This window comes from Chaetodon auriga, chromosome 6 (genome assembly GCF_051107435.1).
Source record: "Chaetodon auriga isolate fChaAug3 chromosome 6, fChaAug3.hap1, whole genome shotgun sequence".
NCBI classification, from domain to species: Eukaryota; Metazoa; Chordata; class Actinopteri; order Chaetodontiformes; family Chaetodontidae; genus Chaetodon; species Chaetodon auriga.
This window is the reverse complement of record NC_135079.1, coordinates 7,047,481-7,073,853: the sequence shown is the minus strand read 5'-3', so window position 1 is coordinate 7,073,853 and position 26,373 is coordinate 7,047,481. Positions and strand designations below refer to the sequence as shown.

Here is a 26,373-nt window from a genome sequence, read left to right as displayed (position 1 = left end):
GAGAGGAGGGGGGAGAGGGGAGAAAAAACTTGATTGACACACGGAGCTATTTAAACGCTAACTTGACCGCTCATTGGTCGAAGCGCTTCAGCCCGCCCACTGCTTTTTAAGGTGGACCGGGGAGTTGCAGCGGGTTTGCAAACATGCAGCACGTCTGCGTTTTAACAGCAAATCCGAGCTTTTCCTCAAACTCGAGGCTGCTCTGACAACGAAAACAGCAGTGAAAATTAAAGTTGAAAGGGTTAGCATGTCCTCAGAAAAGTTTCAACACGAAACCACTTTCATTGTTGTTTGACAAAGGCCTTTCTTTTAATACATTATGTTTTTTTGTCAAACTAATAAGTCCAAACTAATATGTTCTCATAAGTTTACATTTGTTTTCTATTTCAGTCACCAAATTAGAAAAATAAATAGTCCAGTGATGAAGGCTGTTGACAAATTTAAATAGTAAGTGGTAAACATGGATGATGCAATTTTACAAAACTTCATCCTAATAAAAAAAACAGACTAATAACTTAAAGGTGGAGTTTGAGATAACACAATTCTTTGTTTTAATTTTGAATTACCTTTGAAACTTAAAAAAAATGTATATATTTATAATTTAAAGATTTAAATCACGAAATACATATTTACAAACAAATAAAAAAAAAAAACGGCTATCAAAACAATTACCAGTAAGATTTGGAGAACTAAGTTGTTTTCAACAATCTGTTAAAAAAAAAAAATGACTGGCTTATAAACATTCCACCTTAAAAGAGATGACATTTCTAAAAATGCATAGGCTACAGCTTCAAGGTGTGGGCCCTCTGCTAGAGTAGGTATAGCCTCGACGTCAAAACAGTCCAACACAGCAAACAAACAAACATTTTCTGAACATTGGCTGAGTGTGTTCGTTTATGACATCGTGTTTCTAAAAGTCCTCTGGAGCTGAGAGGGGTAAGTCAAGGTCAGCACAAGCCAGACCCTGTCCTCATCTCCACCAGCCCCCAGGAGAAAAAGAGAAGAACAGATGTCCTGGGACTGGGAAGCCATGCACATCTCCACATTCAGAAGCCTGCAAAGAAAAAAGAAAAAATCCAGAAAGAAAAAACAAAGAGTGGCGAAGGCCCTGCTCTCAAACTGAAAATTATTATTCACACCACACTGCAAACTCTGCACTCGGAGGGAAAATCTGATGCCAGTGCCGAAAAAACAATCTCCTCGTGAAAATATAAAATTTACGGAATCTAAAAATAGCCTGCAAGCAAAGTTAGTCCACTCTGCAGTTTCTCTAAAACCTTCTTCTTCTCTCTCCAGGACAGTTTACACCTTCCACCACCAAGACGGCAAACAGAGCCGCGTGAAGGCAGCTGCTGGCCTCATGTCCGCAGCTAACTGAGAGAAACACGATTTGCTTAAAATAGAACCATAACCTGTTTGCGAGAAATGTTGCAATTTAATTTTAATGTGAGCAATTATTTACCTAAAGGGTCACAGCAGGGTACGTGGTGCAGCTGTGTGCCTGCAGCACAGACATGACTGGGACAATGCTGCCCCCTAGTGTCCCTCTGCGAGAGCTCCACGGCGGTACAAAGTCAGCAGGCAACGACCTTTATATCAAATGCTTTTTAATACCATCGCTTTGGATAAATATCACATCTGTACATATACACATTTATATGTAAGCCACAGGCAAGCACTAAGGGTTCAGACACCCCGCATGCTCCAAATATCAGTCCATCCACGTCTCCTCACTGACCCTGCAGAGGTGTAGTCGCCTACCTTCCCAGTGACCCCGTCAAAGGTCGAACTGGTCTCACGTGAGAGCAGAGAGCCTCAGAGGCTGAGCCACTTGATGATGTAGAAGTTCCTCTTGCCCACCCTGAGCAAGGTAAGTCCATTTGACAGGATGTGGAGTTTGGGGATCAGTACCTGCTCCGGTTTGTCTGTCTGCTTGTGGTTGATCCACACTGCACCCTCCGAAACCATTCGATACCTGCACACAAACACGTTAACAGTGAGCTGACACAGGCTCACCTTGAACTGAACAGCAAAGCACGTCACGAACATGCAAACTTAGAGGAAATAATCATCCATCTTTACACACTTTGTTAAAAAGCCGACAATCTAACTACCATGTGGATGCAACTGGTGGAAATTCAAACCAATATCAAAAGTGCAGTGCATCACGCCTCTGTGATCATCTCTCTATGGACTAATCATGACTCATGTGTCGCACGTTCACTGATATTAAAACTGCTGACGATTAATCAACAGACAGAAAATGAACAGACAATAATTTTGCTGAATCAATTAATCATTTGAGGCATTTATCGAGGAAAAATGCCAAACATTCACTGATTTGTTGCTCCTCTGCTTAATATCAATGGACGCTGATTATAGTTTGGACTGTTGGCCAATCAAAACAAGCAGTTCAGAAACATCATTTGAGAATCTGGAACTTTGAGAGCAATGAGCTAAAAACAAAAGGCAGAGCAAAAAATAAGGAAACACATATTGAAGAAGAGCAGGCCTGAACGAACAGGCTGGTATTACGTGGCTGCAGCAGCTCTTTAATGGAGGCGGGTGATTATATGACTGGAGTCTGAATTTGATGGACAGCCGGTGTAAAGACTTTTTGGAGCAGCAGCAGCAGCATTTTGGACCACTTGTGAAAAATGCAGCCATCAAGACAGGCGGAGATAAACGCAGGGAGAGTATAATTATCTGTCAGCGTTTCTTGGGTGGAAGAAACTGGAGTGAGCCAATCAGTTTAGGTGCTGGTCAGGACCCAAAGCCTGGATCGCTTGTGGGACAGCGCCACCTGTCTGTCAGTGTTTAGCTGTAGAAAAATCATCCAGCTCTCCATGAATATGCACTTCAAAGTAACATTAAATAGAATTTGGATATGTTGAGTCTTTTCACCTAAAGAGCAACAACCTCAGATTAACACATGAACGGTGTTTTTTATTTTTTTCCAGATTTGTGCAGACTCTCCAGATGCAGATGAAAGCCACTTCAACAGTACTTCACTAACACGATATCTGTGGTTTGACACCACCAAAGGTAGAGGAGAAAAAAGGTTTTTGTAATTTAGGTGGAATGGCCCTTTAATGTTCATATTGACACTCTGTGGTAATGTAGTTTTTCAGTTCCGTAACTTCTTAACGACTCTTAATGATTTTAATAGCATGATCTTTCACCTTGACAGTCACATTTAAATGCTCCCAGCACATTTCTATGTACTCAAGCTTGTGGATCTAAGGAAAGCAGGAGGGGAACTCCTACCCTTTGGGGCCCTCTGGGATGGCGCTGATCCTGCGGCAGGCGTCTATCACAGTGGTTCCCGGCTCCAGCAGCAGCTCGTGGAAGGGAGCCTCCCTGAAGAGCTCCTGAAGCTCCTCGTCACTCATTTCCTCCAAGGACTGCACGCTGCTGTGGTACAGCACGTTGGTACATCTGCAACGATCACATCAAACATGACTTTTCTGGTCTGTATAGGCAAACTGTCTCCTCTGCAAGGAGGTCAGAGGTCGCGGGCAGCGACAGAACAGCGACCCTGTAAAACTGGAGGAAACGATCAAGCAAAAGTAAACTGAATTTTGAATTTAGTACAAACACGCAGCATGTTCACACCTCTTTGCGCTCTCCAGCCCCTCCTTTCCATGCACCAGTTTCGTCACCTCCGCGGCCAGTCGTTTATGTGCGAGGCGTTTACCTGGATCCTCTCTCTGCTGCTCCATCAGCCTCTCCACCTCCGCCGGAGGCAGGAAGGTAAACAGCTTCAGGTACCTGCGAAAAGGCCGCACGATCCACCTCAGCCTGCTGTTAAACTGCAGAGAATATCTACCTCGACCTGCCAGGCTAGGTGATCTACGAGACGCCTTCACTGACCAAAGGTTAGCATCACGCTTGACCTACTTTTCCACACTGGCGTCAGGCTGCCTGAGAAAGAACTGGTAGAGTTCAAAGGGAGACGTCTTGTCCCTGTTGAGCCACACCGCGTTGCCCGCCGTCTTTCCCAGCTTGTCCCCGACAGAGCTGGTCACCAGCGGGATGGTCAGGCCGTACACCTCCTCACCGCTCACTCTGCAGAGGAAACGATTCTTTAATCAAGTGTTGCGTGTCTGGTGAAGGCATTTCAAAGCTTGTAAGGGGAACAGTCCACTGTGGTGAACTGCTGGTGCCTTTTTGCATGCTTGATCATGAGGCGTGGTAACAGTTAAACTTCCAGTGGCATCAAATTTAGATGAAATCATTATACTGTGTTATCATTTTATACAGCAGCTTCTAATTAACAATAAACAAAATGAGAAACTTCAGTTGTTTGAGATGAGAATTTTGTCTGATGAACACAACTGTATTAAACATTAACATGATTATTTACGAGTGTATACATGTGCCATTTGTAATAAATACATAATAAGATTTTCATTAATATAGAGATGGATATATAGATATATCAGAACCACAGAGGGGATTTTCTCGTGAATGAGCTCAAGGCCAGACATCAAACTGTCCAGCTGGTCACCGCCTGAATCTTGCAGCTTTATATTTGGTTCAGCTGGTAGAAATCATAATCATTCGCTGATAAACAGTGGATCACCAGCACTTTATCTACAAAATGACGGTCAAGAGCTTTTCTGAAGATTTAGAAGTATGCCGAATTTAAGAGTGGCTTCCCACGATCCACTCAAGACCTTTGGTCACATTTTTTGATGTGGATACAGTTAACAAGGCTGAATGACATACTAAATTAACTATATTTTCAACGAAGTTTGGAACAATGCCGCTACAATAACGTACTGCACTCTTTTTAAGGTGGATGGACATTTACTTGTGAATGAACTCATGGCCAGACATCAAATTGCCCAGCTGGTCGGTGCCCCCGAGCTGAATCTTGCAGCCGTATATTTGGTTCAGGTGGTAGAAGTCATACGCTTGGAACATCTGGTAGGTGAACTCAGTCAGGCTCATACCGTCTGCGCTCTTCAGCCTGGACTGCACGCTGTGGCGGCTGAGCATGGTGCCCATCCTGAAGTGCCTTCCGGGCCCCGACAGAAACCCAACCAAGCTGAAGCCCTTGTACCAGCTCATGTTGTTCAGCACAGTCACGGTGCCCAGCTTCCTGGAGCTGTCGTGAAAGTGCAGTTCGTGGTTGGTGAAAATCCTCTGGATGCTATCCCGGATGCTGCGGGTGTTCGCCTCCACGACGTCCGCGGACAACCGCTCCCTCTCGCCCGTCTTCCCGCTCGGGTCTCCGATTTGACCCGTGGCTCCTCCGAGCACGGCGAGGACATGATGCCCGGCGCCTCGGAAGTGGAGCAGGCCCACGAGAGCGAGCAAGTTGCCCACATGCAGGCTGTCGGCCGTGGGGTCAAAGCCGCAGTATACAGTCTGCGCACCGGACTGGAGCAACCGAGGGAGCTGGTCCTGCGCTGCGTCTTCTGGGAAAGATTCCTTCAAAAGACCGCGTTTATTTAGAGAAAAGAGCAGTCCGTTAAGTGCCGTCGAAGAACGGTGAAATTTCGACCTGAGTATGAGGCAAAGAGTCGCTCTTCTGAGCAGAAAACAGGACCCATGCCGCGATACGTGACGGCAGCTCCGCACCATGGACGCGGCCATGTTGGACAATGTGACAAGAAGACGGAGGAGAGGAGCTGAGAATCACGGATGGTTTGTTGGGAGTAGAGCGCCCTCTAGTGTGCTGGTGCCGACAGAAGAGGGCGCTGTGTTGTTTGCAGGCGTTCCCAAAAACAATGTCGGTGTAAGGCAGTGGCCGGATTTTACCACTAGGGGGCGAAAGTAAGCCACGATCAACACCCTGCAGCACCACTACCATCACATCTCTGTGCATTTTGTCTGTATTCTACCTGTAAGATTAGTTATTATTGTAACACCTGGTCATTTAAATGTCAGCTGGTGGTATAATTTAATGGTGTATATTTCTAAACATAGCTTTATTTAATAAAATATTCCCAAAGCATACGTGCAGTGAACCTGGATCTTTTTGGACCCCAGAGTTCCTACTTTTCCTGGTTGGTAATCCATCTTTGGTCATGCACGATGTACACTAAGGGACAATATGTGACAAAAAAAAAAAAAAAAAGAGCCTTAATGTGGGTCCTGCTATAATGCTTTTTAGGCCTTGTGTTTTAGAGCGTCCCTGTGTGAAAAATCTAATTTTAAAACAGGCATTATTACAGTTTTCTGCTGAATTAATGCAGTTTGCTGTATTTTTATTTATCTATTTATTTTTGCTGCTGAATGTTTTGTTTTTTGATCCATTATAGACAATATTAAAGCGTTCATACTGTTGGACTCCAGCGTCGTCCATTTAACTCCGAACAAAACCAAAATGCAACATGTGGTGGATTTTAAAATCATTTTATTTTGAAATCCATTCAATAACAACTTGTTCCATTGTTTAAATGACTAGATATACATTCATCAAACATTTACAGTATTGTTACCACGCCACAGTACACATGAACAACACATCCAAAGACGGTCTCTGTTGTCTCTTCGCACAACACTATAGCCACAAAAACAAACTCCATGAAATCCAGGAAGAAAAAAAAAAATCAAAAATCTAATTCCTATGACTGCTGCTCCCTGGTAAAAAAAAAAAAAAAAAAAATTCTGTCAGTTTTGGAAAATGAAAATAAAGGTCATATTAATCAATGCTGTTGGTGGTGTTGGCGTGCTGTAAGGCAGAGCACCGTGAAGTGATTCAAGAGAGAAAAGGAGGCAGAGATAGCGGGAGGAACAGTATCTTTCTATGTCCTGAGCTAGTTCAACAAAGGAAGACTAGGTTTCCCTGATACAAGTTAAAAAGTCCCTTGTCAATTCAACACAAAACAGACATTCCTAAGGGTAAGCAGACATCACAAATTTACATGACTTCTCCTCTGGGGCCTGGCTGTAGTGTTTCAACCATCCTGTGTTTAGTTGTTTTTAAAAGTCTGTCCTTTTTAAAGCAAATTCTTCATTGTTACTGCTCCGCACGGTAAAATGAAGCCCGAGTAGCGTTTTTGAGCTTCTATCTTGCCGTACTAGTTTCTTTAATCTGCTCTGACATCATTTCCTGTCTGCGTGGCCCTGGTGTGTCTCAAACAGCTAACTCCAGCTGATGACACTGACAGGTTACTGCTGTAGAAGTGTGTGTGTGTGTGTGTGTGTGTGTGCACGGGTCAAGTCTCTTTTCTGGATCTCTGTTGTTTTATGGCATGGGCACACGCTAAGGCACGGATCGTCTGTGGCTAATCCCGAAGCGTACCTGGGACCTCCAAGTCCCAGGAAGCTGCGAGGGGAAGAACCAAGCTGCGTTGAATGTATTCTGCATGTGGGACTGACATTCTGTGAGAAGATATAATAAGTAAGTAGAGGCAGCTTGAAGGTCAGTAATCTACTCATGGCATAAGAAATGTTTGGTGAGCTAGTACAGTATAGCAGCGAGTGAGGAAAGTCAGACAAAGAAAAAAAAAAAGCGTGACAAAACAGGATTATAAAACAGAATATACTGCATTTTCATTACTGCATCTTATTTACTGTAATAAGCTAATGTGATGACAAAGTATGAGTGCATTCAGTTTCCCTGTTTAATCAACAGAGATGCGGTGAAATAAAGATTCAATTACAGGTGGGTTTGTTCAACAAGAGGAGGCAACTATGGACGATTTCTGATAACAACGATGAATTTCTGTGCATATATTACCCCATTTGTTTATGAATGTGCAACCTGAGAACAGAGTACAAAAGGAGGAGAACGGTATCGTATGATCAGTGCTGAGCTGTAGCTTGACCTTTCAAATGATAAATGGAGCTTTCACTGCATTCAAAAGGTCACGGAGGTCAAGTTTTAATCACCCGCCCCTAGTCGTGAGCCGGTTCAGCCCACAAATGTTTTCAGCTTAAATCGTGAGAGCTTAATTTGACGTGTAGATGAAATACAATACTGCAGCATTGATGGTACTCTATCTAAAAATAGCAATTAACAAAAGGAATGTCCCCACCGGGATTCAGATCTATGGATGTTCAGATTACCAGCGTTTCAATGGCATGGGCCATAAAACACCCTTAAATCTATTTACACTGCACTCTTCAGTCGTGCCATTTTAAATGAACAATTATCTGATTTAGTCATACATATATACTTTAGTATAAAAATATGATCCAATTCAATTCAATTAAAACACATATATATGTGGCATTTAAGCAAAAAAAAAAAAAAAAGAACATACAGTACATAACTACATTTACTGTAAAATTTCAAACATTTAAAAGTATTTACCAAACGGAGGAATACAAAAGTTGATCATCATTAGTACCTTGTATACCTCATGAGTTAAAAGCTGGAGCGAGCAGTCGACGTGATCATTTCAGCTATGTACAGTACTGTGTTTATACAATGTGGTGCGATTATAAACACAAGATCCACTTCTTGTGACTGAATTTCAAGAAATTCGCCATGATTTTAGGAGATTTTGGCTGGATAAGCACATGGAGGGGAAAGCCTCCCTCTCACAGATTCATACTCATGCTTTCCAAACCGCCGGCCGCGCATGCTTCCACCGTTTCCTTTTCAACGTTCCCTCACCTCTTCTGTGTAAGACGTTCACTTTCTACAAAAGGCGGCATGACGACAAAGTGCAGGAGCGGCCTCCTCACGCATGCACCGTTACCATCATGAATGGAGGGCAAGAACAGTTAAAACATACCACGTGGAAATGTATTTGGTCTTCATCCATCCCTAAATACTTGTCAAATCCTTAAAAAGGCGACAGACCGCCTTCATCTTCATCTCACAGAACCAAGTGTAGGCGGCCACATGCGGCCAGTTTTTTAATTTAGTTTTGGAGAAACTACAGAACCCTTTTCACCCAAAAAGTAAAATGTCTAATTTTCAAAGTATTGGTTTCATCTGCGAGGCCATATCATTATGACTTTCTTCTCAGAATAAAAGAATACCTTTCATTTGCCATCATACAAAAATGTGCACATAAGACCCCTGAATATTAATGGACTGCATGTGTTATGGCAGAAAAAGAAGGCAGAAAGACTGACGGGAGAAGGAGAGCGCTCCTAAATGAGAGAAAGAGAAACAGTGAGGTGTAAGTTTGAGGAACAGGGCTTCACTGAGGGAGAAATTAAGAAACAGATGAATTCATTTCTAGCAAATCCGCTTTTCAGTCTGCCTGTATTAAGGTTGAAATGCGGTTTATCTTGGTGTTAGCCCTTGAATACCAGGACACAAAACAGGATGGAGTGCCAAACGTCTGTGCATGTGTTTGGTGAAAAAGGCAGGAATCCCAGTACAAAACAGTGTCATATTAACATATCACAGATGTGTTTGTGCTTCAGATGTGCATTGTGGTGCGTGTGCACAGCCAATCTGTGCCGAGCTTGAAAAACTTCATACAAACTTTTAAGTGTAAAAATACTATTGCCTGCACAGTTGAGTAATAAGTGACGACAATCCATCCCGAGTCTTGACACTGTTGTTAGGAAGAGAACAGGATATGAAAGACATTGATTATTTCCAGTATTGTTACAAATAACGTATGGCTTTAGAGCACTTACAGTACAAATAAATGATTATGTTCAGGAGCTTGGTGGCACCACAATTGTGTCTCTGGGTATAAAAAGGTGAAGAAACATGCTGGAGGGCTGGATAACCAAGATCGCCCTTTATTGACAGCCAATATGGCAGAAGCTGCCTTGCTTGAAAAACGGTATCGCTACTGTCTTAATGTTGCTGCTGCCACTGAAGTCATTTGGGTGCTGTTAGCTGTGAGGGTATATGGCTCTTTGCTCTTTGACATCAGCATAAAAATCGACTGTCAGACACGCTGCTGGAGTGGCGACTGTCAAGTTCACTTTCTTTTCCTCATTTTAGGGCTCGTGAAGGGGCAGGATAGGGATAGCCACGGAGGTCACCTCAACGACCTCAAGTTAGCATTTAGTGTTTTTATCTAGGAGTTTGGTCAAACATTGCATACACTGGTATCTAGATACGGGCTCAATCAACTGTACATCACATCTTTGCATACATGACTTTTCTGCCTATGGCGGTCCACATGTTGGAGTGGAGAGCTCTGAGTCAAACCAAGAGACTCATCAGACTCTTCTTTAGGGCCTAAACAGGACCTCTTCTGCCAACCAAAGCTAACTCTTGCTGCATTGGGGGGGCTTTAAGTGGTTCAACCTAGCTTATGGAGGAGTCTTCTTATTCTTCTTCTGTCCCTGAAAAAAAGGAGATTTGTTGAGTTTGCAGAGTGCCTCTCCCGGTAATTCCTCCACAACCCTCAGTACATGTCTCTGTAGATCTCCTGCAGGAGTGGGTGAAGTGCGGTGTCCTCTGTCTTTTTGATCTCCTGCACCAGCTGTGCGTGCTCAGTGACTAGCTGCCGGAGGTCAGCCAGTTTCTGCAGGAGCTTGGGGAAGAGGAAAGTGTCGTCGGGGTGATTGGCCAGCAGATGGAGCTGCAGCACCTGCACAATGCTCTCCTGCATCTGCTCGATGTGCGCCACATTCACCAGGCCCGGTCGGTCTAATCACAGAGGAAGCAAAATAAACCTGAGTGAGACTCCTGAAACACAATCTCCTGCAGGAATAAAAACACTCAGAAGGAAGGCAGTGCCAGAGTGCCTTCACAATTTCTACAATTTGTGTAATATGAAAAGCATTTGTTTTGAGGTAGTGTTAAAGTTGCCTGAGAGCAAAAAGGGAAAGAAGATCAAATATTCTATATGGCAAATTAGTGGTTTATTTATAAAGTGTTTTTCCTGCATCCTCACCTCCACAGCAGATGATAGCAGCCACAAACAGAGCCAGGTCACTGTCGTCCAGCTCCAGCCCGTTAAACTTCATTGCAAACTGGAACTTTGGCTCCATCATGTCACTGAACGGCCGCCGCAGGCTCTTGAGGAACTCCCGGGTGATGAAGCCTGAGCCGTACGCTACGAGAAGCCCGTCCTTGTTCATGCTGGAGGCGAGCATGGCGAAGAGGGCCTCGTGAACGCCATATTTCAAAAGAGTCACCTGATCGTTGAGGTCCAGGCTGGAGAACCCGGGGACGGACTTTGCGAACTCTGTCAGCTCGGTGACGGTTTCCACCGACGTGCACTGGCAGCAGTGGAAAATCCGAACTTCCGCCTCCTTGTCCTTCAGCACTCCTGCTGAGCCGACCATCTTTGCAACCAGGGTCTGCTCTGCCAGCTGGAGGGTCTCCATGTCATGGATGACGAAAGGCTGTGAAGGGTGGAGAAGGACACACTCTTATAAGCTCTAAGTGTAAAGTATGGTTTAAAATGGGTTTCCAGTTGCAATGCAGCACAGTCAGTGCAGGGTGTAGTGTGCTTTTTTAAACATCATTGGTAACAGGTGATAGCATCATGATTGGGTATGAATGGGGCATCCTGGAAAGGCTCAGTCGCTCACAAGCAAGGATGGAGAGAGGTTCACCACTTTGTGAACACATGATTGGATAAAGGATATGACTACATGGGCTTGTAATCATAATCTTTACTGAAAGGAGAAGCCTAGCCCAGAGCTCTTGTTGACACTTGAATATCTCCACGATGACATAATCTCCTTGACAATCTATATTTGAATTATATAATTATGGATATCACTTCTCTCGTAACACTCAACAGAGGTTTGAGGTGTAAATCATTTCTCTAGAAATACAAGAACAGTTGAAGTTTAAAGTACAGCAGTGTGAGAGGAAAGAGGGCCCACCAGATCAAACTCAAAAGAGAACAAGGTGGACACAATTCTAATAATGTGGTTGGAGGTACAAATGCAAGTAAAGGTACAGTAAGCAGCTATGTAAGGTCATGTCTGCAGTGACTGTTTCCACAACTAGCCCATAGGCATTTTCAGCTGTGTCACTGTTCCCACAGTGGACAAGTTGCAGCATCTGATGAGCATCTCCACCTGCTGCTGCACATAATACCAGAGCTCTGACTCATGAATGCTGCGCTAAATGTGTGCGAGCAAGGGAAGGTATGAGGAACACGACACTGAGCTGTTTAGTTCTCTGAGGCTTCTATGTCAACACAGCACCTGATCACCAGATAACACGCAACAGATAGTAAATAATAAGTTGACATGTGCCAATTATTGCAATGCTGTGACCAAACATTTGTTCATTATTCTCCGTTTCAGAATGCCTCAAAACAATGTTGCATCAAAACTTCAGCTGCTATGTGACGGCGTGTTTACACAGTCAATATCTTCAGTTTTCTAATGGATATATTTTGTCCCTTTTTGGGCCTGAATCGCTGCTGTGTGATCCTGCAGAAGCAAAGAAGCCAAAATCATCATCTTATTGTTGCCATAACCTCAGGGAAGACCTTCAGTGGATAGAGAAAAGCACACAGCCCACAGCCTTTGCTGACTATTAAGATTTCCATGATGACATAAGTAATCTCCTTGAACCTGCAGCTGCCTCCTTATGGATGCTCAAACGGGTCTGTAGGCCATCATTTCTAAAAATATTAACACAGTTTAAAGTGAAAGCAGAGCCAGGGGTGCTATATACTGATAGCACTATACTCACCCTGACTAATGGCTGCAATGGATTTGAGAAAACAAAGTGCATCCATTTCATAGATCCATTGATGATGATCAGCCAAGTAGGCTTTATTGGGATAATGAATTTCTGAACAAAATATCATTGCAATCCATCTAATAGCTGCTGAGATATATCAGCGTGGACCGCAGCGTTGAACCAACCAGGGGACAGAGAGATCAGCGTTGACATCCTGACAGCCACACTGCTGGTGTGCCTAAAATTATGAACGATGCACAAACTTAACTCACAACCTACTGACAGAACCATCAATCAAATTAATGTCTAGTTACAGTGCCAACGAGGGTAATCTCACTCTTTTATTTCCCTATAAATTCTTAGGCATATTCACATCCAGTGTAGCCCGGAGCTGCAGCAACAGCTTGGCATTTCTTCACCTGTTTGTTTTTGAGGGACTTAATCCAGTGAAGTCTGTACATACTGAACAACCGCACAGCAAAACCAGTTAAGTCAGATGATACAACCGATATTCACCGAGCACAACTACAGCTTAATATTACCAGACGCTGACACTGATGAGTCAAACCTGACGGAAATTTTCTGTCTCACTTTCAGGTATTAACTAGGTGCAAATAAGCCTGTGACAGAGGATCGACTCTTTCTACAGGGGAGATTAACCATTCGAGTTTCTGAACAATAATAAAGGTGAATGTTTTGGAACAGGATCTTCAGCAATGTGAGATGTAAAAACATCAGTTTCAATGTTGTATGAAAGTGCTATGACACCATAAATAAACCCTGAAACCAAGCGCGAATCAAACAGTACGTGCATTTCCAACTGACTGCAAACCCCATCTGGACTCTAAACAGACACTTATTGATCTGGAAGCTCTGATCTGCAGAAGAAGCGGTGTCTGAACGTGGCTGTGCACTTCGACGGACCTGTCCCTCTTACACCTACACACATTTATCCATGGAATTCACAAGAACCCGGGACTGCAGTCCCTGACCCAGCCCTTGTCGACCCCTTTTCTCTGAGTGCGAGAGAGGAGGCTGTGGTTTTGGATGATGAAAAGAGAGCAGGAGGGAGGGGAACAGGCGGCGGAGGAAGAGGTGATGGGCTCACACACTGGCTCTTTATATCGTCTCGGTGCAAACAGATGTTCCCTTGTCCAGCTTGTGTGTTGGCTCACGCTGCTGATTGAGCAAGTTATTTCTGTCACTGGCTGGCTGCACGTAATCTCTGAGGTACCGGCTGCCAGGTTATATTGAGACATTAGCTTGATTGCAGATTTTCAATGTGCTCAGAATGAGATTAAAATCACTCCAGCGGGGGAAGCAATAAATCAAAAGTTGCAAGATGACGTGAGCTGTGAGGAAACTCTGGTCATGACAAGAGCCATGAACATGCAATCCACACACACACGCAACACCTTCACTCACCAACCCACTACTCTTAACGTACAGGGGTGCTGGTCTTGCCGGTGAGGACGGTTCGAGCCTTGGCCTTGTTCATGTTGAAGTTCTTGAGGTAGGCCTCATAAATCTGCCTGGCCAATGTCTTCTGGTCGGCCACCTGGGGGTCTTCCACCTCCCTGTCCCCCGTTACCATCTCCGCCTTTAGCTTTAGCTTCTCCGACTGGGGCATCCGACCAAAACGGATGGCTGCAGAAAGCAAAGCAGAGAGAAAGTCAGACTGCAGAATTTGTGGCAGTATAAATCGGACAAATCACAGATTAGATTTGCAGATATTCCAGAAAACGTCATAAGATTAAATATTATTATGTTAAACAAAGCGAACAAAGTGAGAACGCAGAGCAAACCCTATTCTGGAAAATAGCTCGAGCTCCACAAAAACCACAATAATCACTTACTCTACATGCTGACATCTGGAGGGATCATTTTCAAAAAGACACCCCACGAAGTCAAATGAATCCCAGTCAGCATATCAGCACAGAAAAAAAAAACATTTAACGTATCCAAAAATCTGTCCAAATAAAACTTGCTGCAAAGAAATGTTCAAAAATAGCCCCATTGAAAACACAGAAAAAGCAGAGCTGGGCCTCAACATCTTGCTGTGCTCATTGTTTTCCTGACATGTGGTGCCAAAGCTTCATGTTTCACAACCTATGGCCCTGACGACAGGATGCTGTGGTATTCTAAACAAGAGAAGCTTACATTTTCCTGACAATCACGGTGTCACAATCAGCAAAAGCGAACAGGCTTTACACCTGAACACCCCACAGAAGAGCGAACATAGAAAACATGAACATAAAACATTACCGATTTACAAGCGGTGACTGGACGTCCTTGACGATGCTCATGTACCACTCCTTAATATAAGTGAACTACCATTAGAACTGAATCCAAGTGTACACAAAGGCCTTAATTTCAACATCACCTACGTGTTCTTCACCTTTATACACACAGGTAATCTTACCCTGAAGGCATTTAAAATTAGTTCAAATGTCACACGTGCAATAAAAACAACCCTTTATGAACAATGGTGGAGACAGGGAGTGGCCTGTGGTGGCCATACCTGCGCTGAGCGACAGCTGATCTCCTGATGCATAAACAGCACAATCAGTTTCCCATAAAACTATAAAACAATTAGATTCTGCTGGAACAGGAACACAGGAAGCCAACTAGGTGAGGTTCAGGTACAAGCTACAAAGCACTGACAGCCGCTAATTATATAAATAGTAAATGAAGTGAATCATTGAACAGAATTGGCAGTTTGTCTTTCTCACATCCGCTGTCAGGGGACTATTTTACATATACACATTTTAGCTAAAAACATCTGTGAATCCTAATAAGTGATCACAGTAAGATGACGATAAGAGTGGAAACAGAATCAATGTCTATTCAACAACAAAGGTAAAACGACTCCTTTTCATGCATTTCAGCAGGAGAAAGTTCTGAATGGGCTCAACGGGTTGCTCCATATTACGTGGCGCGTTGGAAGCGGCCATCAGCTGTGTGAAGCGTTCTTCAGCACTGTACAGCAGGAGTTGTTTTTCTACGAGAGGATGCTGGCATCTCTCAGACAGCCTGATCCCATTTGACTAATGAGATTAGAGGTGAACTGTTTTCAACCCCACTTCGCCCGTTTAAATGGGCACAAGCTGCACAAGCACGCACACACACACACACACACACACACACACACACACACACACACACACCGCTCTCCGAGGACCAAACATGCAGCTGCACCTACAACCTGCATTTACGAGGCTATAAAAGCATAAAAGGAGATCTGATTTCGCCGTTTTCCAACAAGCCGCCCGCTGTTGGAACAAATCCAGGCCAACCGAGCAGGACGGCGCGGGGGAGATACCGAGCTGACAGACAGCATGAGGGCCCATTAGATTACTGCTCACAAAGTGGATGGATCATCTGAAGCTGGTAAAGCTCCACGGTGGGCGCCTGGGCAGGAGCCAAGTCTAATTAAGATGAGAGGAAGTGAGTGAAGCTAAGCTGAGCGTAAGTCAATTTCCTAAGAACCAGTGTGAGGGGATGAGGTTGTGACCTGAGTGGGGAGAGGGTCTAAATGTGTGTGTGTGTGTGTGGGTTGCAGTCTGTCATTGCACTAAATCAACTGTTTCTTAAAGCGCCACAAGATCTGTCGAGTTTCTGGGTTGAAGAAATCACCATTTTAATCTGTAAATTTATTCAAAACTAAACTTTCTTTCCGATGATCCCTGAATGTTTCTTGATAGATTTCAGCTGATGAAAGCAAAACCTGTCATTTCAGTAAGGAACGTCCAGTATGTTGAGATGTAATCAATTGGCGGTCGATGGACATGGAGGGACAAAGCTCCAAAATTAGCAGTGCCGTGGCCTTGTAGTCTCTCAGACCACCAGATCTCAAAAGCTCAGGTTGCACTGGTCTCAAATCACCTTCCTCCCCCTCTACGGTTACATTCAGGCCGATGAAACTCAATACGCATGTACCGTAAGAGGAAATGCAGCTGACAGAAATACTGCTACAGCTGAGCTCTAGGGCACTGCTGTATCATCATCACAATCTGGACTATGTCTCAATGGAGACTCTTAAATCAATAACCCCACGGGACACAGTGAAGACGCTCAGTCCGGCCTCTGCATCCACAAGTTCACCACCACCGGTATATATCTGCAAAGTGTGCACAGTCTATATCAGTCAGTCAACTCACTGATTACATTGACCTCTTCGATCCTCCTACCAAAAATACACAGAGAGCAGAAAAAAACAAGCACCTGCATGCCTACACACACACACACACACACACACACACACACACACACACACACACCATCTCCAGAATCTGGTTAAGTGCTTTTTTTCCCGAATCAGGACATTAACCTTGACCAGGGGTCAGCCTGCCATGTTGTATGTTTACACAGAGTAAACAATTGTCCCCAGAATCTGGTGCTTTAACCTCGTTCTTACACAAAGATAAGCAGCACTGTGGGGGAAATCTGATTCGTGGCTTTCAAGAAAGACAGTGTTGTGTTTTAGGTTGTTCAGAGGTGTTGGATGTGCAGGTAGAAGTGTGCGGATGATGGGCTGGATTAACACTGAATATTGGTAATATGTTTTCTAGTACGTCAAAATAGGTGAGTTTCTACTTAATGAAGAGTAGCAGAGCCACTCTTTAGGGAGGCAAAACTGAGATTTTAAAAGTAAAGTTTTAGAAAATGCTGTAATATTATAGGAATAAAGTCAAGTTTTCCAGGGAAAGTCATTATGAGAGTAAATAGATTTAGAGCTTGTTATATTCTTTTCTTATTCTCTTATTTTTCTCACAAAATTGTGACTTTTTCTTAAAAATTATACACAGTTATTTTTGAAATTTGACATTTCACATGAAAAAGCACGCTGTAAAGACCCAGGCAGAAAGGAAATTAACACAGTGCAGTGAGTCATTTTCAGCAGCAAAATAATAAAGCAACATTAATGCACTATGATTAATTAGCATTAACGCTAATTATTTCTGACATTTCAGACTCTTATTAATGTGCTTTCTTGATCTTCGGATCTGCCTGTGCAGCAACTCCCACTATTCATGTGCTCCATCGGTTTTTGCAGGTTGAAAATCACAGACTCACTTGGTCACATGGGTGCACCGAATGGGCTCAGCGGGTTCACCCGCTGAAATTCAACATGACTCCAACCCTGCAGAGGCTGCAGCACGCACACACACACACACACAGATGGACCATGAACTGCACACGAAATGGTCTTTTTCAAGCAAAATACACAATGTCCAAATGCTTAAACAGGGACATTTTGAAGACGCTGTCTCCCAGCTGGGATTAGTCTTCAGTTTGTGACTTGCCTTGACATGCAACTTAACACCCGACTGTGGTGTTAGATTGCTTATTTGTGCTAATTATGAGTGTATGTGCCTGTTCAGTCTTTCTTGGTATCTTAGTAGTGTGTGCTTACAAGTAACAAGAACCATGCATGTGTGTGCTGCCGGGCTTGAAGAACTGCCTGGACCTGTCCTGTCCTGTAGGACTCACCGTTGTGGGACATGCCCACCGACAGGCACTTCTGGAAGCGGCAGTATTGGCACTTGTTGCGGTTCTTCTTTTGGATCTTGCAGCGGCGCTCGCACTTGTCGTACTCCAGCTTCAGACGGATGGTCCGCCGGAAAAAACCCTGGAGGAGGAACGAAGATGTGAACATCGCTCTGTTAATATTCTAAGAGAGACGAGTAAATTAACTTTGAATAAGCTGTTATGAAACCAGTTTCAGGATCCGGAACAAAAAAAAAACTTTTGACCAAATCTTTAAGCCATTAGAGAAGCAGTTATTCATTACATATGAAAGGTGTCTGGCAATATCGGATACAGTTTCACCATCAGCTTCTCCTCACTTACACAACAACAAGAAACATTTAACTTTTAGCGAGGAACAGCTGGACCAAGTGGCATGTTTGTGCTTGGCTGCACGTTTGAAAATGTCCTGGGGAATTGCTTAATAACATCTTTAGCCATTCTTAGTAGCAAATTGCCATTTTATCCAAACATGTCACCCTGTGTGCCAAAATACAAGCAGAAACCCACCACAGCACGAAAGACACACAAACAGCTGTACAGTACCAGATTAGACAGACATGCTACAACCATGTGAGCATGTGTTAAGTAACTCTGACCGACTCTTACCCGCTAACCCCCAACCTCACGTGCACACACACACATATACACACACATATAACAAGGGTGACATGAAGACAGAATTGGACTTCAGGTCAAACGGGCTTCATGCTGACGCTGCTTGCGTCCACTGTCGTAAAGGATCAGTGAATTGACATAGACAGAGGTCAGCCTCCTCCTATTACAGCGCTGTGACCAAAAAAAACATGGCAGAAAGCATTTACACAAGAGGGTGTGTGCCTGTGTGTGCACGGGAAGTCGTTTCATACAAGAATATTTTAAACATTTTAAAACTAGAATGAATTTTGCTGATTTTTGATTTTGAGATTTGCATTTTCTCAGTAGCCTGAAGCCCTGATGAAGCCTTTTTTAGTGTTGTGGTGATGTTTAATAAAGACAGTTATGATGTGTGTACATCATATGGTCATGTGGTCTTTTTGTGTTATTTTCTGATTTCAGGAGTCGCACACAACCACTCGAATGCTACATTACAAATATTTACAGGCATACAGAAGATTATGGGATACCGAAAGGGCGTCAATCCCGGCAAAAGAAAGCTGTTTGAGGCCGCCGTAGTGCTCGAGACGAATGAAACAAACACCGTTAACTGTGACAACATCTCCCCTGGTTCAAATCCCAGTTGGCGACCTTCACTGCATTCCCTCCTGTCTCTCGTGTCATTTCCTGTCACCTCTCTACTGTCCACCTTTGAAGAAAGGCTTCAAAAAGCGAATGCATTTCCCATCTGACTGCCATCTGCTGGCCCAATATGACGGAGAAATGCTGCCTTTACCTGACCCAAGTAATGTTGCAACCCTTTGGCACCTTTACAAGCCATTTCTGATAGACGCACTTTTAACAGGTCCCTCCTAAAGGTAGATGTTAACCAAACAAACCTTGACATTTGTGATAAACTGCTGTTTTACCATTTTACAGCCCTATGTCTTCACCCCGCAGTGGTCACATAACTCTGTCCTGTGGACCGAGCATGGCCTTTGTCCGGTCTAGATACTTATTAGATACAGTGTTGATACGCTGTTGCACAAACGTGGACACACAGTCGTTCTTCCACTGCACAGCCTCTTGCTTCAGTAGCTGCTTTTTTCCCCTTCAGGTCCTGACAGAAAGTATACCTATATATAAAAGGAATACAGAATAGCGAAGGCTGAAAAACACATGAAAACACACCTCAAGTTACACTATCTTTGTCCTTGGGCGCCTCTTAAAAAACAGCCTTGGGTTGTTCTTCAACATAACTGGTAAACAATTAACTGAAAGGTTATTGAGCGACAACGTGTGAAGGCCGGGGCTGGTATTTCCGATGCTTTTTTTCATTAATCACAAGACTCATCGCCTCTGGACCGTCTTTCCTGGCATGTCCTACTTTCCTCAAGTGTTGTACTTCCAAATGTGATTTATTATTTTGAAATTGGTTAATGTCTAGTCAGGAGGCTGTTTGTGATTTTAGGCTTGTCTGTGCCTGAGTGTGGGTGACTTTGGAAGGAGGTGACTGATGGATTTTGACAGAAATATTGACGGAGAGATTGACGGATTGAGGGAGAGAAAGCAGCAGTAAGTAAAATACAGCGCAGGGGGGTGTGATGATGAGACCTCACAACAATGTCCTTCAGCGTATGCACCTCCTGCTCGGTCACTCCTTCACTGACGTCCAACCTGACATTAAGACACACAAACACTTGTTTGACTCTATAATTCATGTGCGTAATCTTTGGCTCACCTTGCAGCCCTCGCAAGCGTGGACTCCGTAGTGGTAGCCCGAGGCGCGGTCAGCACAAACTCGACACTCCAAGTTGAGCGATGAGGAGGAAGTGGAGAACTCCTCCTGGCCCGCTGCCAACCCGTACACAACTGACGACGGGCTGGATGCTGGCGTCAGGGCATCTACGAAACACAAGCACATGGGTGATTAAACATGTCATGGCGCCACTGCCCCTGATGGATACACGCATTTTTAGCCAGACTGATTAAAGGATAAGTCTGGTGATATTGTGTATTTTTCTCATTGTCAACAAAACCCATGAAAAGACCAAAACCAGCTTTGGTCATACAAACAAGAATAATCTGGTGTATTTCCCAGTCAGTTGCTGATCTTGGCGGACTTACATTTATTTTCTGGAGACTAAATCATAATTATAATCACTACTTGCCGAACCTTAACCCCAGTCTTCATCCTTTAATTTAACGATTTACACTATGACGACTTGCATTTTGTCCCCATAACATGAGTAATACACACACACACACTTTTCTGCCTCTCCCTCTTTTCAGTTCCATTTCCTCATCTTCAGTTTTGTGATCTGTCTGGTTTAAATGGGTGTGTTGCTGCTTTGAAGCTGAAAATAGTCCCCTGATACATGCGCTGTTTACTCCTGCAAATTTAAAATGTTACCAGCCTTATCTTTTGAAATGTATGATTTTCTAAGCATTTATAGTGGGCAGATTTGTGCCGTTTCTGCCAAGAAATCCACAGACAAATGCACATTTTCTTCTGCCACGTAAGAGGCAGATCCAGAGGAGAAAACACACCTTGCTTAAGAGCACTTCAGGAGTTGTTTTTGAGGAAAGGCTCATTGCTGTGCACAGACTTTCTCAATTAGTTCAGCCTCTCTGACATTCAAAACGTTTCCACATGCAACTGCACATTGTCAGATGAGACAATGGCTCTTATTGGCCCCCCACGCTCAGTATAATCATATCTGATCTGAAAGTGTGGGTGCTTGCGCACACACGCAAATACTAGAGTGTGTGTAATGTCCATTGTTGCTGATGTTGCTGTAGACCCATTCTCATGAACATGTGTTTAGAGAGTGCACACACTCCTATAGGAACTGTACATTTGTGTTGTGTATGGAAAACTGCTTCAGGGGCTTTTATAGCACTGGCGTTCCTCACAACTTTAACTTTCGGAAGTGCAATAATGAATGTTTTTTGTGGATTTGGCACTAAATGCAAGATACAGCGTTTCTTTACAAAAGCATGGAACATAACTGGATGACTGGCCGCTGCATTCCCTCTAGACCATAGACCTCCAGGATGTCAGGCAGTGATTGAAAGCCTTTCTATTCACACTGGTTGGTGTGAGGGGAGAGCTGAGAGACTATGCTCGTCTTTTTTCATTCTTCAGAACTAATTTGGTCACTTTTTGACTGTAACATCAAGGAGACACAGTCCAAAAGGGTGCCATTAGTGCGCCTCTATGATGACAGAACAGCTACAAATGTATTTTGCATTGATATGTGATTGGATGACCCCTTGTATGAACTAGTCCATTCCAAACATACCTTCGACAAATTCACATTTCTGGTGAATCTCAGTAAATATGTGTTTGCTGTGTTCAATCTCAAGCTTGGTGTCAGGGTGTAGATAATGTAATAGCTTATAACAACTCATGACACTATCATACTTTGCTATAGCCTTCAAAAGGATACAGACTGACCTTGTCACCACAATCAGACAACAAGTTCAGTCATTATCTTGAGCAAATATAAGCAAAAATAAAAATTTGCATCTGAATACATCTCTTTGCTGCAAAGTTTTATCTCCCTCCGGTAAAGAGTTGCTGGAATTTAAGAACAGTTTGACCTCTCTTCCCCCGTCAAAGACAGCCTGTTCCATCACAGCAACTATTTATTCAGAGACATTAACATGCGGTCTGTGGTGCATTGCCTGTCACAAGCATAACAGTGCTGGAGTAGTATTACTGATCTTGCTGAAGGACGAGAGGTCCTGGGGCTTGCCAACAGTCTTCTAATTCCACCTTATGAAGGGAACATGGTTGGTACACAAATAGCAAAGATGAAATGGTACAAAACAGTGGCACTAAGTCAAGCCACATGAGTTAGTCGAAGGATGCCAGAAGGGGGATAAGCAGCACTTGGCAGCCGACCTGGAGCTGTGTTCCTGTCTGGTGCAAGTGCACATGTTCCAACTGAGTGTGGACAAGAAAAGCATGTCAGTGTTTCTTCTGCTTCTGTCTCTCACCATTAGCACTCCCAAACACCCATAAATCCTCTCACTGTCTTTTCCATGACATCATCAAAAGTTTCCGTGATACCTTCTCCTCATGCTTCCCTCTCTTTTGTCCTTTCCTTCCTTCTCCCCCGCTCTCACCCTTTGTTCTCCCATTAAATGTTTATCTTTTTGAACTATTCACTGCTTCTCCATTCACTTGTTGCATAATTTGGCAGTAGCATAAATTTCCCAGATGCCCATGTGACTTTTATTCAGGAGGAAACGCGGCAGCAAAATGGATGTTTCCTGAGAGGTGGTGCACGGTGGCTGAGGAATGTGTGAATTCCTCATTGGATATGGGGCGAAGAGAAGGGCTGGAGGAGAGCAGAGAGGTAAAACAAGGGCGCAGGGAAAATAAGAGGCAGATATGGAAAGAGAGAAAGATTAAATGAGGAAGAAGCACGGAAGGAATTGGTAGGAAATGGGCAGGAAAATGCATCAAGACAGAGAGAGACAAGGAGAAATCAATTAAGATTGGGGGACTATTGACCAAAGGGGTAAAAAAAGGGTGAGTAAGGCAATAGGAGTTAAGAAAGGGCTGTAAACTGACTGTAGTACAGCTTTGTTGTACGCTACGTCAAGAGGTAAAATTAGCCGAGCTGTATGTCGTCTCTGAACATTCAGATGGAGTGAATTAGGCATTAAAGGGGCTAAACCAAGGGACGCCTACTCTGACAAGAACAATGGCAAGGAGATCACACTGAGCTGCTGAGGACACAAGGACACAAGCTGTAAAATGACAGTATGGGAACAAACCCCACATTTCAAGTCCGTGATAATGAGAGTTCACCTAGAACAGTGGAACCTTCAGAGCCATTGCTGGAGGGCTGGTATTCATGGACATCAAAGGAGCTGAGGGGGTTGTTGTCGATGGACTGGGAGATGTCGTGGAGCTCCTCCATGCCGCCCATGAAGTCGTCATCGGTGCACAGGGGGCTGCCCAGCACGGAGTCCTCCAGAGGCGAAGGGGGATGGTAGTGGCTTTCCATGTCGACCATCGCTGTGGAGGAGCGGGATGCCGGCACTCTCACTCATCAGACTGGAGATAGGGGACAGGGGGAGGGGGACAAAAAAGACAAAGAGGTCAAAGGGGTGATATGGAAAAACAGACAGGCAGACAGGAAGACAAGGTGATAATTCATTTCTAAAGTCACCTCTGTCTGAATGTCTACAGACCAAGAGGCTACATCCACGTTAGCTGCTCTGTGACGCTTAGATACAGCAGCGGTTTGTCTTAGATGCTAATTTTAGCTTGTTAACATGGTCACAATGCTAATGCTAACCAAACCAAAAGTTTATGTCAAAGTTTGATGATATGAGTATGGTGCAAAATGTAAAATCAAAGCTTCACCAAAGTGAATGCAATCCATTCACATTGCCATCCCTAAAGCCACGGCGCTAGCACGGCTAAAAACTGACAACATCATTAGCGACATCAACACCACAGAGCAACGCTGCATTAACATTCAGTGCATATGCTTCAACATAGCACTGGCTAATACATTTAGGCCTAATGAGCAGCGCTGATGCAACGTGCAGCCGTCCACACCAACAGGTGCTGCTCGTCGCTATTGGGTCAGCAGGCAGTAAAGGAATGAAGGATATGGGGTATCTTATGACACAACACAGGCCCCTCCGCTCCTCTGAGCTATTCCCTCCAAATACAGTAACCTTATCCTGGCAAACCTCATAGTGCCGCAGAAAGAGAAAGACATGGGACAGAGAGACAGAGAGTGAGGTAGAGACATGTGTAGGGATGAATGTAGGTCACTGGGCTGGCTTAGGCTGTGACAGGAGGGATGGTTCTGGGTTTGGCTGGAGGAGACATGACAGACTAGCTTGTACAGTAGATGGTTGACATTTTGCTGAATTGCACAGCAGAGCTGGGGGGAGCTACGAGACACACATTAAGATGTGGGCTTGTCTCGGTGCCTAAGCTTAGGACAGGCGGCGGGAATGGCCTTTATTCTGCATATTAGAACTTCATAGATCCGCATGTAAACTAGGTCAATCGTCAGTAAGCCCTTTCCATCAGGCCCCACTAAGACCATCAAACGGGGGGGAGGTGGGCAGAGGGCTTTGGGGGTGGCTATACGGCTACAAGACAACAGCTGCTGGCTGTTCTCGGCCATTCCACACCTTTACACATGACTGCACTGAGTTTAACCTTAACTTGCCCCGTACTGTGTAATGTACTATAGGCTGCTGAGAAGAAAGGCTGACTGCACGCTCAAAATGTTTGCCCTCAGTGCTCCTTGTGAGGCTATTTAAAAGATCTAAAGACAGAAATGAATAACACAGCCACTGAAAGTGCCAGATCATTTGCATAATATTTCGTTATGGGTGCTGAAGGCCTGCAATGCCATAGTTTAAGTTAACGGGAGGCTATGCGTGTCCTATGTGTGGCTGTTAATAATAATAAAAATAATCTCTCTGTTGGTGACATTTTAACCTCTCAAATACGAGAGAACCATGGGAATGTCTCCTCTACTTCCAGGGCTGGTCAGTGACCTGCAGGCAGCAAGGCCAAAAGCAGATCAGTGATATAAGTCAAACACAGACAAATATGTAACAACAACAGCAGCAAGTTCAAAGTCCAGCCACGTGGTTTAACATGGATGGAAATCACAGAGCAGACTGTCGAATACAGCTCTGAGCTGTTGTGAGTTTATATCAGTCCCTTGCTTGTTGCTCAGTTTAGAGCTTCCTTGTTTGCATGTGGCTGAGGTGAAAAGCCAAGCTCTCCCTGCACTGAAAACAAATGTCTCAGCACACTTAAGCTTCTGCAAATACATTGAAGAGGGAGCTGATAGTACCTTGGTATGCATGTTCTGGCACATGCAGGTGAGGAATTCTGGAAAAAGGACATCTTAATGTCTATTGAAAACATTGGAAATGAAATAGTACCTTATATATTGTGAACTGCATGTTGTTAATATGGCTGCAATTTTAGTGAAACTTGTAAATGAGTTTTCAGGTTTAATACACAATTACATCCCAGAGGAACTAAGCTGAATCTAATAATAAAGACCCTGAAGATTCCCACCCATTGACAACACTACTAGACATGAAAAGAAGCCTGGCATGTGAGCGGGCCGCTTTGCTGAGCTCCTCACTCTACAATGCACTTGTAATTGTGAATGGAGGCAGTGTTAGCTCTGCTAGGATAAAGCGAACCTCTTTAGCATTCAGCCTCTAGCTCCTGACCCTCAGGTCTTCCTTTAGAGGACATCCTGTTTCATACACTCACTTCACTCAGCACTGTCTCATTATAATACCGCTTCAAGGGGAAACATAAAGAAGAATCTTGGCTACAGCTTGACTAACATCCATCCTGTCTGTTCAGATAACACTCGAGATATTGTCTGGTGGTAAGATGAGACAAACTTGCAGAGCGTGGAAAAAAACTTTTGTTTCTGAGAGCAGTGAAAGGCTTCTGAGTTGACACAGTCCAGATTTACAGTAGGTCAGTCTAAAGTGGACTTACTATATGTGTCAACACACACCCGCTGCATGCATGACTTTCTATTTAAATAACATACATGACACAAGTCCTTTTCTGAACTTGTGAACCCTTGCCAGCAGCTATGAAGTGATGGACCAAGCTAACCTTGTGTTGCCACCAACATAACATGAGAATGTAAACATGCAGAGCCGCTTAGCTGCAGACTGCAGAG

General features: G+C 44.0%; 2 protein-coding genes across 3 annotated transcripts in view; both read right to left on the bottom strand.

Annotated features, from left to right (window-relative positions):
* Positions 1–293: 293 nt before the first annotated feature.
* Positions 294–5,626, bottom strand: yars2 (tyrosyl-tRNA synthetase 2, mitochondrial). The gene is made up of 5 exons (XM_076733308.1): positions 4,817–5,626; positions 3,901–4,068; positions 3,616–3,771; positions 3,268–3,438; positions 294–1,975 (listed from the first exon to the last, which is right to left on the bottom strand). The coding sequence occupies exons 1-5, from the start codon at positions 5,602–5,604 to the stop codon at positions 1,816–1,818; spliced, it is 1,443 nt and encodes a 480-aa protein (XP_076589423.1). The 5' UTR covers positions 5,605–5,626; the 3' UTR covers positions 294–1,815.
* Positions 5,627–6,351: 725 nt separating this feature from the next.
* The window catches only part of pparab (peroxisome proliferator-activated receptor alpha b), a 30,844-nt gene continuing 10,822 nt past the window's right edge, over positions 6,352–26,373 (bottom strand). For both annotated transcript variants that reach the window (XM_076732612.1, XM_076732611.1), the window contains exons 2-7: positions 23,487–23,735; positions 20,403–20,566; positions 18,029–18,167; positions 13,983–14,182; positions 10,779–11,232; positions 6,352–10,531 (exon numbers count right to left, since the gene is read on the bottom strand). In XM_076732612.1, the coding sequence (XP_076588727.1) occupies positions 10,287–10,531; positions 10,779–11,232; positions 13,983–14,182; positions 18,029–18,167; positions 20,403–20,566; positions 23,487–23,694 (1,410 nt within the window). In that variant the 5' untranslated portion in view covers positions 23,695–23,735 and the 3' untranslated portion in view covers positions 6,352–10,286. The remainder of the gene's footprint in view (positions 10,532–10,778; positions 11,233–13,982; positions 14,183–18,028; positions 18,168–20,402; positions 20,567–23,486; positions 23,736–26,373) is intronic.

What these genes read in the sequence shown, in the direction of transcription:
- yars2 (XM_076733308.1), bottom strand. Translation starts at nt 5,604, where the DNA reads ATGGCCGCGTCCATGGTGCGGAGCTGCCGTCACGTATCGCGGCATGGG. An exon ending in GGCCATGAGTTCATTCACAA is followed by an intron (nt 4,069 to 4,816) that starts GTAAATGTCCAT and finishes TTTCCTCTGCAG; the next exon opens with AGTGAGCGGTGAGGAGGTGT. An exon ending in CCTGACGCCAGTGTGGAAAA is followed by an intron (nt 3,772 to 3,900) that starts GTAGGTCAAGCG and finishes GCCTTTTCGCAG; the next exon opens with GTACCTGAAGCTGTTTACCT.